General features: G+C 41.2%; 1 protein-coding gene across 1 annotated transcript; it reads left to right on the top strand.

The window, feature by feature from the left end:
- Nucleotides 1-836: 836 nt before the first annotated feature.
- On the top strand, nt 837-12867 carry TMA16 (translation machinery associated 16 homolog). Its single transcript, XM_088528140.1, has 7 exons — nt 837-947; nt 1582-1754; nt 6902-6939; nt 7534-7618; nt 8531-8679; nt 11072-11114; nt 12715-12867. Exons 1-7 carry the CDS (start codon nt 837-839, stop codon nt 12851-12853), a joined length of 738 nt encoding a protein of 245 aa, XP_088384266.1. The 3' UTR covers nt 12854-12867.
- Nucleotides 12868-13827: the final 960 nt, after the last annotated feature.

A 13827-nucleotide genomic window follows, 5' to 3' on the forward strand; every position in this document is an offset into this window, starting at 1 on the left:
TAGCCCAGGAAAGGCAGAAAGTGGCTCCTCACACCCTGCTGAAACACCCACCTACATCAGAGCATCAGCCCCACTTGGCAAAGGTCTCTAAGTCCCCAAGCTGCCCTTAAACGTGTTCATGACCTCAGGGCCCTTAAATGTGTTCGTGATCCCAGTGTCCTTAAACATGTTCATGACCTCAGGGCCCTTAAATGTACTTAAATGTGTTGCCGACGCGTGGCTCCACCTCGCAGCTCTGTACATGACGCTGCCCTGCACCTGGGCGCTCTCTTCTCCAAAGAGAGGGGTATTTATAGTGGAAACAGGCACCTGGCGAGGCTGGTGCTTTGGTATGGCCTGGCCTGGAGTTTCCGTGGGTTAAGCCGGCCTGGCAGAGCCAGGCTCTGGGTTTGCCCCTGTGAACTTTGGTGACTCCCTCTTCGTGTCACCTCTCCCTCCCGCAGCCCATGCTCTGCTCTCCACGGTGGTGCTTTCCCATTCGCACTGCATTTGTCTCCTGGCGGTTACTTTCCAACAGGGCGCCGAGAGCGAGGCCGTTTTAACAGAATTTTGGCTTTGTTCGCCCTTTTCTTTTAGCGAATTTGGGAAAACAGCCCGCCCGGGCGGCAACGTCTCCCGCCCGGAACTATCGAGGCGCCTCGTGCGCCGCAGCACGGGCCCCTTTCGCGGCGGCACCGGGCGGCGCTGCGGTCGCCATGGTGCGTCCTGCGCGGGGCCTTTTCTCTCTCCCTCTCTCTCTTCCCTCTCCCTCTCCTCCTTCCCTCTCTTTCTCCCCCTTCCTTCCCCGTCCTCCCCCGTCCTCCCTCTTCCCTCCGGCGAGCGGCGGCGGGAGCGCTATGGCCGCGAGCGTGGCGGGGCCTGTGCTTCACTCCGCGGCCGCGGCCTCTCCGCGCGGCTCCGTGTCCTGCGCGCTCTGCTCCTCCGCGGGCTTTAACGTCAAGTACCGCGTGCGGCAGAAACACAGATTCACTGATTCCTGAGTCCCGCGTGTGTGCTCAGCCACATTCCCTATGGACTCCCGTTAAAACTTATTTTACAGGCCTCGTGCTGCAGATTTTCTCTTAAGGCTTTTCACTTTTCAAGCGTTCAAACTCCTCCTCCCCCCAAAAAATCTAAGCTTAAACTTGAGTTAAAGCGTGTTTCAGATTCACAAGTTACTGCCCCCTCCCTGTGCCGCTAAAGAAACAACCAGTTGTTGCCTGGTGTGAGGGAGGACCAGGGATGCAGGGAGACATGAAACATGTTGTACAAATTACCTATCACCTTTGTGAGAAATCCCCGTGCAAATTGAGGACATTTACTGCAAAGTAGTTAGAAGAGGTAATGCTAGATATCCAGTATAGGCCTGCAGGGAGCTCTGAGAGTGGCTCCTGCATAATTTGTCAAAGAGCACTTGTTTTCTGATAATTATGCTACTGCATGGACTGTGTGTAAGTAGTTTGGACAGACTTTGTTGCTCTTTGACATACTGAGGAGGGCAGGATCTAAGTGGTGGAGCTCATATGCTGCTACAGTAAGTCAAGGGCTTTCTGCAAAAAGCTGATTGAGCTTTTAAGTCTTTATGATGGTGCTTGCTCCTAGCTTCCTTCTAACATGTTTTGCTTACCTTTAGTGTCTGATAACATTTTTTATTTCTTTCAGCCGAAATTACTAAAAAACAAAGGAGGAAAGCAAGAGAAAAAAGTCGTCCATCCTTATAGCAGAAAAGCTGCCCAGCTTGCAAGGGAAGCACACAAACAGGAAAAGAAAGAAAAGTGAGTTGACTGACTTTTTACAGAACATACAGATTTTTGTTTTTGTTGCTGGGGTGGTGTAGGTTATGATTATTCTGATACAACCTTAAAATAAGAACAACAAAAAGTCTGTATAACTGCTAGACCATGTGATCTGACAGGCTTATTAAATGAATGACTTATTAAATGAATTTACACGTAGTATGTAGTTCTTCCGGTTACTTTTGGTGTAATCCTTGCAAGTTAGGTTTCTTATTAGAACATTTTGCTTTTTATTACCTGGATGTCGAATGCTATTGATTTAATGTCATTTACTGTCTAACATTGCCCTAGATATTTTGCTGTGCTGTGGGGTGGATCTAAACTCCTCAGATGCTGCTAAGTCTTCTGGAAATGTTCAGAGTGCATGAGTGTCTTGCATGAAACTCCCTACTCAAAGAGAGGGACTGACTTGACTGAGAAGCTTGGTCATCTAGTTTGACTTTCCTCCAGGATTTACTAGGTATCTTGCTGAGGTTCTACCTGCTTGTGCTGAGATCAAACAAAAGAAAGCCCAGAAATCTTCATATGGTGTTTTTTCTAAAGAAGAGAGACTTCTGAATGAAACAGAATAATTAATACCTCTTTGGTGATTTCTGATTTCTTACTGTTCCAAGGCAAAGTTAGTTTTCTGCTTTTTTTTTTTCTCCTTCTCACAGCTGATTTCTATCTAGCACTAAACTAGGTTGGAGAACACAGCTGCAGAACACTGATTTTTGATTTCTTTCTCAGTGCACATCCTTTTTCTCTAGTACACATATTGTACCACTTTTGAAAGTCAGTATAATTTTTTGCTTAGAAAGCTACTGAAGTAGCTGTCTAAAGTAGCTTTAAAGCATTTTTTAATGAAAGTACACTAGTACATGGTTGGAGTCTTCATTTATCTGAAGATGTTACATTGGAGAACTGCTTTATTGAAAGCCAGAAAATGACAATAGCTCCTCAGAGATGTTCCAGCTGGCATGGTTGGGGCTGAATGTTCAGCTCTGTGCAGAGAAAGGCTGCTCTTAGAGGAGGGGAACCCTTCAGTTGCCCTTTCAGGAGAGAGATCCTTCAGTAACACAGCAGTGTCACACCATGCACCCTCAGCAGAGCTACTGCAAGAGTTTATAAGCAGTCTGTGTGGCAGACTGGACAGTCTCCTAAGGTGCAAGAAGTTTTCCCTGCTGCTTCATATTTTGCCTGTGGTCTCTGACTATTGAGTGTAACTAAGATTTTTTTTTTTGTCTGGTGCTTAATTGACAACTTCCAGCACTTATCTCTCTTTTCCTGCCTCATAACTGCCACTCAGAGAGCTTAGTCACAAAAAGATAGTTGACTCATACTTGATGCTTAGCCCTTACATCTGCGGCTTCACCATGAAGAAAAACAAGCATAAGAAAGCTTATTGTGTGAAGGAGTGGGGTATTGATTACTCCTTATGACTTGGTCCACTTCATGAAATCTTCTAGTGTTTGTCCATGTGGGCGAGTTATACTGATACAGGCACCTGTATTGACATGTCCTTGGTGAGAGGGTGTTACCTTTGGTTCCTCTTGTAAGAATTTAAACCAAAGTACTCCCTCTTGAGTAATCCTCTCCCATTTAACCTACCCTTTCTTTCCTCCTTAGAGAAGGCTTTAAAGCATCTATTAGAGGTTGCATAGGCCAATCCGTTTTGTTCCAACTAGAATACCAAATGCATCACTCCTCTCATAATGCATTAATATTGCAGTAGTGAGGTCATCCTTTCCATGAAAAAGAATGAAAAGATCCTGGCAGGTGAACAGTGCTGACGTGTAGTCATTGCATTCAGGAGAAGGAAGCAGCCCAGACCAGTTTGGGTTCCTTTTACCAATCTCTCAGACCTTTCTGCAAAGGGCAGCTTGATCATAAGAAATCTTCTGGTGCACAGTCTCTTCCACATCTGAGACTAATTACAACTGTTTACAAAGACTTTTTTGATGGAAAATGACTTGTGAAAGTTGAAATTTCACAGAAGTGTTTGTTCTTCCACATTACTGCTATATCTAATGACAAGCCTGCTCTTTGACCGTATGATTGGTACATTCTCTGGTGGTCAAGAGGAGAAGCTCCTTCATCATTCCTGCAGCATTTCCTCTCTTGGTTTCATCTGCAGGTCTGATACTTTTTTGACCATGCTTTTTATATCATGGAAGCAATACTTCTTGAATGCTGGGAGAGCTGGAAGCAGTATTCCCATTTTGTGATTTCACCAGCACAGAGTAGAGGGATTAATTTCTCCATAGAGACCCTTTTGTAGCATGGAGGAGTTGATTCTTCAGTTTTTCTTCTAAACTGGGGACCAGGGTCATCAAGTGAATCTAGGAAACTAATTTAATTCAGCTGTGACATTAATTGACAGAAGATGCTGGGATCTTATTCTTGCACTAACCGCTTCTTGAAGGTGTGTGTATTTTGCCTGTTGATGACTGCTCAGTACAAAGACACCATTCGGGTGTAGAAAGCCCTTGAGCAGCTTTTAGTTAGAAAGTGTCTTTGCAGAAATACCAGGAACTGTTTGTTCTCTACACACTTTTCTTAGTACCTGCTAAATACAGTGTTCTTGGCTACTTAGAGTTTAGGCTTGGACAACATTTTTTTTTACTTTTTTATTTGGAGGATGAAAAGAAATCACTACTCAGAAAGCACCTGTATATGTTAAATGAGAAAGGAAATTTTATTGAGCTATAAAATATTTAGAAATCCCTCTTCTCTTCCCCCTGAAAGTCAATAAGAAAAAGGGAAGAGAATCCCTCAAGGAGTTTCAATGCTTCATGCAACACTCGGAAAAAGGAAGGAGAATTCTGCTGAGGTCTTTGATAGCCCTATTGCTCCTCAGTGCAGGTTTGCTGTATGAAATATGACAGTAATAAGAAGCTCATTGCCCAGAAAGACAATATGAAGAGCAGACAGAGCAGTTGATCTGGGAAAGCTGGCCATATCCTCACTTGAAGCACACTTCTTTTTCTTGCCTATATCACTCAGTTCTCCTCAGGGCTCCATCAGCACTCAAATTCCATTATATCCTGGTCAAGATGCTTTTTCTTAATCTACACGTGAATCTTCATTCACTTGGGCAAATAGTTTGCTCTGTTAAATAATAACAGTTAAATAAAAATAGTGAAAACTGTTAAATAATTTGTATGAGATGGTGGTACTTGTTCATTGGTGCTAGTGGAACATTGTTTTGTTTTTGTTTTAGGAAACCAGAACACAGGGCAATATTCCTGCAACCCCTCTTAGCAGCAATGTATCAGCACCAGTCATGTTCTGACTAACTGTTAAAATCTCTCTGTTTTTTGGTAGTTAAAGCCAATTTATTGCAGAATTTCTGATTTTTTTTTCCTTCTTTATTGAGACAGAGTATGACCTTTCTATTGTGCGTATATTGTAAATTATTCAGGAGCTTTCATTGTAAATATATCAGTCTAATATTATCATGCTCTGATAAAGGAAGGCTAAGAGGTTTTTACATTTTCTTGATATGGTGTGAAGTGACCCCTTAGGAGTAAGTGGAAGCTTTTAAATGTCTCCTTGTGGTGCTGTTTATTTTTTATTATTATTTGTTTTTCCCTAACTTTTCTTTAACTTTTCCCCTTATCTGACCTTTTGCTCTCCCTTGAATGGTTATGCTCCTAGTGGTGCTGTTTGCAGCTGTGACACTCTGAGATTGATTCTTGCAGATTCCTTCGGTGGAACCGGGAAAAAAATTATCCTTCTTTAAAAAGACTAAAGGTGGCCTAAGTGCTGATGACAGTGCCACTTTAGAACATTTTGTGTTAAAATACTGATTGCAGATGAAGTATCTAGAAGTAAAAAGACTTGGGCATGTATTGAAGTGAGTGGAAGTCTTGCTCAGCAGCATACTTGTGCTATGCATTTGCTCCTTTATTTTGTATACCTGGGTATCTTCAGCCAGCTTTTGGACTGTCTGCACAGGGAGAAATACTTTTTCTAAAAACTAATCCTCACAGTAGTAATGAACTGACATGTTTGTTTTTTGTCATGTTAGTTTCTAGAAACTAAGATCTTTTGATCTAAGTTTTTACAAGTGAGAGATCTCTGAGCTACCTTTGAGCTACTTCAGTTAATTGCAAAATACTGGTGAAATTCTACAGAGAAAAAAAAGGAATATATTGAAGGAGGATTTTAGTTCTCAGTTGTGTTGAATTTTGCTGGTATTTTTTCTTTGTCAAACAGTGAATAATTGTTATTAAAGACTAGAAAACCCCTTAAATTTACCACAAGTGTTTGGATATATTTACTTAACCAGGCATGGCTAAGGTATTTTTCCAGTGGCAAGTGACCCCCTTATCCCAATAATGTACTATTTTATCCCTGCTTTCTTGAAATTAAATGATGGCCAGCAACTTTCTCTGCTGCCATCTGAATCTAAGAGCTCCAGGACTAAATGCAGGAGTCGTCATATTCACTGCTAGAGACTTTTCAATCCCCAAGAACCTCCCAGTAGGGCAGTTAATCCCAAACTGAATAGGGTACTTCTATGTCCTGGAATTCAAAACACTTTAGTATCCTACCTGTGAATTGAGATGGAATGAGGAGAAAAAAAAAAAAAAAGGATTTTCTTTATCTTTTTTTGTATAGCTGTTAATTTTGGTATCTTAGCACATTAACTTTAGATATTCAGTCATCGCTGTCTTCAGTTATTAAAAGATTATTATTTCTTAGTATGATATTTCCACAAGACATGTCTGATTTGCAAGGATGCAAAGGGCTGTAATAGTTTTTTTTATTCTTTAAGCAAGCTCACCAAATACACCAGCAGAATATTACAAATACTCAATGAAAAGAATTTCTTTATTACAACACAGGTCTTTCATGAAAACTCCTTTTGCTGTTTTCTAAGAAAAGTGTTATATCCTGTTCTCATCCTGATCTTCTATTTAATTTCTTACAAGAAAGTATTTAAATTAGACAAAATTTCAGATGGTAGTTATAACCAAAAAAATGAATTTTTGCATGAGTTCGAATAAGGTGTACAATTTGACAAATATTTATATTTGAAATTTTATCTTGACTTTTATCTTGGATTCAGAATGATTTTTTGAGAAAGAAAATTATTTGCACAGCACTAATTCTTGATTATTTTGTTTTTTCTTTGCTAGGTTGAAGACTGAAAAAGCTCTACGTCTGAGTATCATTGGTGAGTGGGGACTTCTGTTACTGAGCACAGCACTTTTTATCACAGAACTTAGGTTTTACCAACTTCATAGGTACTCCAGTTATAATCCAGTTATAATTATAACTCCAGTTATATTTTTTTTCTATAATCTGTCTCCATAATCTTAATGTAGATTTTGCAGAGTTGTTAAGATACTTGACATATTTACTTATGCAGGATCGAGCTTGGAGCTCAGAGTACAGCCTAATTTTTGGCAGTGTATATGACCCCTGAGCAACATAAAGGAATGTCTGCCATTGAAAGAGCTTGTCCAGAGTGGACACCAGTAATATTTTAGACACTAACTTCCAATAGTTTAAAGGAAAAAGGTAATAGCTTTTTCTTTCCTTCTTTTTTAATACTAAAGGGAAACATAAAATACATCTGCAATGATTACCTTTTAAGATGTTCCTATTACAGCCACTTTTAAATCAGATGCACAACATGTAATTAAGCCAAATTTCTGTAAAGCTATTCAGAAATCCTGAGAAATGGGAGTTCATTTCAAAAACTTTGAAAAACTTTAAATGTTCCAGAGTGATAATATAATCATTAATGTTCACTTTATTCTTGTAGGAGAAAAGTTACAGTGGTTTCAAAGTCACCTTGACCCCAGTAAGACTGAATACACGAAGAAGGATGTTGGTGAACTAATTGAAAAGTAAGATGGGGGCTAAAAATGGGATAAAAAGCTTGATTTGTCTTTAAAAAATAAGATTCTTAAATAAGATCTCTAAAACAATAGTGAATCGGAGGAGCGCATTTTAAATTTATTATTAAAAGTATCAAGTAGTTAATTATGTCAAGATTGCAGACAGTTATGTAATAAGATGTGTACACATGATGAGAAAATTAAACAGTACTCAGGTCAGTTGAAATTTTAGGTCAGGAAATAACAGAATTGCTTTGTACGGAGCCAGTTTTGCTGTTTATGTGCTGCAGAAAATAGGTAACTATGGCCTGCCACCATTTTGGACCTGCCAACTACGTGATGTGATGGATAAGGAATCCTCTTTCCTGAATCCTCATTCACTGGCCTGTCATTCCACTTTCAGAACTTTGGGAGTGTTTCTGTACTGCTAGCGAACCCTATAACCTGCCAGTCACTTCTGGTGGAACTGCAAAGGCAGTAAAAAACTTGCATTTTTTTGTATTCAGTTTTCTCTGTAGGAGCTGATGGATAATATATGCCAAGGAAGAAATTTACTTTAGAAAACCCTGCTGAGATCGTGAAGTTCAGTGCTTAGAAGACAGGAAAATTTAGATCTAACATTGTTGTCTCCAGGAAGTGAGTTATGGTCATGTAGGAGTCTGATTAAAACGTCTGAATAAAAAAAAAGGTATAAAAATAATTGTTGATGTGGATCACCTTCTGCTTCTGTATGTCCTGAATACAGCTTCTGAATACAGTTTTGAACTGAATACACTTTTGAAGATTAATATAACATTTCAAACCTGAGGAATGTATCTTGGACTTGCTCAAAAATCAGAAAATAAGCACAATCAAAGTGGTTCTGTTCTCCAAAAATCTTGTATGACTATTCCTAGCATAAATGTGTTTCATTTCTTTCAGTTACATGGGCCGATTTAACGCGGAGTTGGAGCAGATAGAGCTGCAGAACAGCATTAAAGGCAGACAAGGAAGGCAGCACGGCTCTCGGGAAGCAGTCATCAGGCAGACCATGGAACGGGAAAGGCAGCTCTACGACGGCTATGGAATAGGTACAGAAAGGCATTGGAAATAATCCAGGAGGCACAACGTTGCCCTTTGTTCACAAGTCCATAACCTAACTAAATTTCTAGGCCTTGTTTTTATTTTTCTCTCCTCAGAAGAAACTGGTTGGGAATTCTTGGGTTGATTCAGGGATGAGTTGGGGGAGGGAAAGAAAGATGCACCCATAGGTTCTGACCCATATGTTTCTGCTTTGCTTTCTGGCAGTTCTGCATCTTTGCTTGCATTGTTTCTTTAGTGCAGGTAGCAGTATAGATTTTTTGAACCTGAAGTGAGATTTAACAAAGAAAATTTGTGTTATGTTGTATTTCGTCTCCCCCCTCCTTCCCAAATGGATTTTGCCAATAAAAAAGAATGGATGTCTCTAAAAATGTTCCTAGGGGTACTTAATACTTTCATGTACTGCAGAAGATGAGCTCTGTATGACTTCATTCATGATGGAAATTCATCTTGTTTTCTTAAAAGTGTGGGGGGACATCATAGGAAGAGAGAGGTGATTGCCTCAAAACTGCCCCGTGGTAGCAGATCTCCTTTCTGATTTTGCTTTTACGTTTTAACTTGTCAACTTTTTCCTATTGCTTTGTAGAAAAAATGTCAAAAACAATAGGACTAGATAAAAAGATGCCAGATATACAAGCACAACACAAATAAAGGAGAATGTATATTCTGAAGCTGTAATAGTATTAGTAAGTAAAGCCTTCAGAGAGCAGGGTGCAACTTCACATATTAAATACCCAAATCATTTATTGTTACTGCAGCTGCTGCAGGTTTTGCTCTCTGTCTAGGACGTGCTATTCATTCAGATAATAGTTGCTGCTAAATACTGTAATTAGGGATGGGGAATAAATGGAAATCAGCTGGAAACTGCTTTTCTGCTCTTGCTAGTTACTGCTGGAAGCTTCAGTGTGGGGAGCTCTTCTAACTGACTCCAGCACTGAGGGATTTATTTCTCTTCTTGAGCAGGGTTGCTTCTTGCTTGCATACATATTGTTATGAAGCGACTGCATGGTACGGATTGTCTGCATTCAAGAAAGCTTTAAAGATTGTGTATGGCAACAGATGGATGCAAATGGCAATGGAGATAACTACTGATTGTTATGCAAATGCATAGTGGATTGTAGTCATTTAGAAAATGTATATTACCAATAGAGGAACATACAGTCTATCTGTGAGGGTGTGGAGCTGGCAGTTACTTACCACTTCCTTACTTCTTAAGTGTAGTTAAACTAATTTTACTGCTGTTTTTCTTCATGACGTTGTCATTTGCATTTTTTAATGGTCTCCGTAGCAAAGCTCTTGAGAGGGAATCCTGGGCGTTGAAAAGCTGTGTGTGCCTTTGGAGATCAGCATGGAGCTCAGCTGAAATGCATCACAACTCCTTCATCAAAAAAATCCTGCATTTTTGGTGCTTGGTTTTTAATTACCTTTCGTGTTCTCACAGAAGCCTAGTGTAAAATGACCTTTAAAGCTAAACGTCCCCATTTCATTAGTTGATTCTTGAGGTTTCAGGATGTAAGGAAGTTCATTTTAATTGTAAATGATACATCTGTGATGTATCAGCTAACGTGCTGTTCTGTGCTGTTTGCTACCTGCCGTTTTCTGCAGCGGTCACTATCGTGCAACTGAATTGCTCTTTTGTAAAGAGCAGCCAGGGCTTCCAACATCCTTTTCCCTGTTCAACTTCAGCCTCCGATACCATCTGTTGAGCTGACTGCGGGTGTTGCTCTCTCTGGCAGTTCTAATGGACATGATCGTGCTGCTTAAAATCTGTTCTAGGCCAGAAACATTTCAGTCCACGTTTGGCTTTGGGTAAATCCGTGCAAATCCCGGTGCTTTGGGAGAGAGATGAGGTTAGTGCCACAGCAGCCTGTGCTCTGGAAGGACAGAAACCATCTCAGCAAGAGGTCCCAGGACGTGCTGCAAGCAGAGCTCCAGGAGGGCTCTGGGGGTGGCATCAGCCCCTCTGCCCCTTGATTCTCTCTTGAGGCCATCTAGTCCACGCTGGGCACAGCAGCAGGGCCGTGTGGGCCCAGGCTGCTCCATCCCAGCACTGAGAAAGGTCCTTTTTCCATCTCTAGGTGAGATGCCACCTTCCTGCACCTTAATGTTTTTAAAGCAAAGGAAAAATTTCACAAGTAGCTGCAAAAAAAAAAAAAGGAGCTTGTGCATGCCAAGGAAATACTATTGAGCACCACAAGGGTGTTCCCACCTTTACTTAAGCAGTGAGAGGTCTTTCTGTCTTGGACTTCCCTTAACACAAATCCTCATCGTTTTTGTCTCTCCGAAATAAAACGTGCAGCCCTGTTGTTCACGTTTCTGCCTTTGGAAGGAGGCTTTGGATGACACCACAAACCTAACGGGATTTAATTTCACTCCTTTTAGAAATCCCAGACCTTGTCAACACCAAGCACCTCAGGCTTTTCAGGTAAGCTTTCATTGTCATTACTTCATCATTGTGCAGAGCTCTATTTCTGAGGTTGGCATGTTATAACTTCTTGCTTTTAATAAAAATAATTTGTGTAAGAATTATGAAGAACTTTCTTGTTTGAAAAAGCAGTTTACATATGATATTTTGGTGTTTTTGGCACTATTTCTATTTTTGGCGTTTCTTAGCTGTTACAGGTTAAACTGGCTGATGACAGATAAACTATCCACTATTTTAGAGAACTTAGTTATTATTCTACTTCCGTAACTTAAGCTGTTTTATTTTTGCTATTTTTAGAGACTATTTTTATCTAATTGTCAGCTCCAGCTAACTGATTTTTACTGAAAGGATTCACTGTTGATATTTAAAAGATGCATTTAATGTAAGATTTTCTATTTAACATAAGATCTTCATAAATGAAATTTCAGATGGTAATCACAGGATATGGTGACTTAAGTTATAAGTAACTGACTATATAAATAAGTAGAGTCAGGCCTTACCATGATATGGGTAAAAATGCCTATTAAATTTTCTAGCCTTCTAATATACGACGCCAAGCCCAGGTGTAATGCAGTCTGCAGCAGTGCTTGTGTTTATAGACTGAATAAAAATGACGAGAGAACTGACAATTTATATCCACTTAAGGAAGCTGAAGCTAAGGGGCTTGCACCTGGTTCCTGCAGGAACTGGCAGGCCCTGCTGCTGGAATCGGTGCCCCCTCTTGCTGGCAGCTCTAGTGAATGAGATGATGCTTAAAAGGAGAGAGGAAAGGCCTGAGTGCTGAGGGCACAGGGTGCTGAACACTGACCACGGGCGCTGCCACAGGGTGCTGAGATGAAGGCACAAACCCCGGCGCAGAGGCCTCTGGCTGCTGCGGGGTTATGAACATCCCATTGACTTTTTGTACTGAGACACCTGCTGGAAATGTTCTTGTTTTATCATCTCGGTAGAGCCCAAACAAGTCTGTCCATCTCATAATCGGTAAATATTGTCCTTGCCCCTGAGAAACGTTACCCTCAGCACCTTGTGATCAGCAAGTATTAACGGAGTCCTAGAGCTGACGTGGTATCTGGGTGATTCCTTCTGCCATTATGCAGCCTTTCCAAGTGAGATGCTCAGCGTGTGAATTAAACTTCCCTAGTGCTTTGTGTATTCCTGAAGTCAGTTAGATGAGATGCCAGCAGTTAGTTAACCATAACCCAGAGCAGAGGGCTAGCGTGCAGATAAGGAAACGTAGCCAAGCTGCTTTCTTACTGCGTGCAAGACGGGGGCTTTAGTCTGTCCAGCCTAACTCAGCTGGCCTAAAGAGGATAGAAATAATGGGTGTGAATAAAGTCAGTTATATATATATTTTTTAACCAAAATGTCAAATCTGAGAGAATTTAAATTCTTCATAGAAGTTAGAAATGAGAGCTGCTGCAGTGAGTGCACAAGGTGCAAACGTTGGAGGCCACGTGTGCTGCAGCAGAACTGAGAGTGTAACTTAGAAAAGCAGCCTCACCTTGGGTTGGTGTCGCTGGAGAAGAGGGGAAGCAGCTCTGCTGCTCTCTTGCTGTCCACCTTGGTGACTGCCTTCTGTAACATCTCTTTTTCCTTGAAGAGAATGGGATGGTGACCTGAAGAAACTGCCAAACATTAAAATGAGGAAGTTCTCGGCTAAGGATGCTGCTTGCAGCCACCCGGAGGTGGCAGATGTGGAATCTAAAGAAGAACTGAGTAAAGCAGAAGACATGGCTTAATGGGCGCCAGCGGATTCAAAGCAGCTAAGGGAACTGTAAGGAACCTATTTTAATAAGCACTGGGAACAAGAATAAAGCTGGTGTTTCCAATTATATGTGCAAAGGCTTTTACGGTTGCATTTTTAATTGTCTCACTGTGTACCTGTGTTAAGAGAGCAAACTTCCAGCAAGCAGTTAGGAAAAACTTGAGAATGTAAGTAAAGCCTAAACTCCTGTGTGTGTTTTTGCCTCTCACATTATACCTGTCAGGCTGCAGGCTCCTAAGCTGAGGAGGAAATCACAGTTTGTATCTGGAAATGCAGAATGGAGCACTGCCTCTTTGTGGCTGTAGAGCATTCACACATGATTCGGGCAGAAGTAACTTTTGGTAGGAAGCCTTTGCCTTTTCCTTTCAGGAGGAGAACACGAGTGTCACTTACTGTGAAGCGGTAGCCTTGAAACAGCAGCCTGAGCTGGTGCCAGCTCTGCCCATTGCTCGTGGCAGCGCCGGGGGTACCTCGAGGCACACGCGGTTTTGGGAGAGGGGCAGAGCTGCCTGTCACAGAGCAGACACCTCGGCCCCAGGAAACACCTTCCTCTTGGGTGAAAATGGGTGTTCACGTAGTTACTAACAGCCTGTAGGTGTTGGGGGCAGATGGAGCAGCCGCAGTTGGAATCTCTACTAATAAGCCTGGGAATAACTGTTCCCCATCGATGATCTTCATGTGCCTGAGCCTCCATACAGCTCTGTGTGGTGCACAAGAAAGCCTTCTCAGGGTAAGTATATATAGATATGTGTGTGTGTCTGAGTGTTACTTATGTGGTTGAGGGGATAGTTGAAATATTTTAAATTATTTGACTACCTTGTTGATCTGATGTATAGCTAGGGAAGAAAAAACAGCATCTAGGTGTGAACTAATTCTGATTGAATTATAGGAATAATTGCTGTGTAGCTGCCAGTGTTTGTTTCAGTTTACAAAGTGGCCTGAAGCTGA

The sequence above is a fragment of the Tinamus guttatus genome, unplaced genomic scaffold (assembly GCF_059628265.1).
Source record: "Tinamus guttatus ecotype Peru unplaced genomic scaffold, ASM5962826v1 Tinamus_guttatus_pri_ptg000301l, whole genome shotgun sequence".
Taxonomy (NCBI): Eukaryota; Metazoa; Chordata; class Aves; order Tinamiformes; family Tinamidae; genus Tinamus; species Tinamus guttatus.

Bases quoted from the DNA above. Each gene is read 5' to 3' on its own strand.
- TMA16 (XM_088528140.1), top strand. From the start codon at position 837: ATGGCCGCGAGCGTGGCGGGGCCTGTGCTTCACTCCGCGGCCGCGGCC. The intron at 6,940-7,533 runs GTGAGTGGGGAC...TTATTCTTGTAG, and splicing joins TCTACGTCTGAGTATCATTG to GAGAAAAGTTACAGTGGTTT. The intron at 8,680-11,071 runs GTACAGAAAGGC...CACTCCTTTTAG, and splicing joins CTACGACGGCTATGGAATAG to AAATCCCAGACCTTGTCAAC.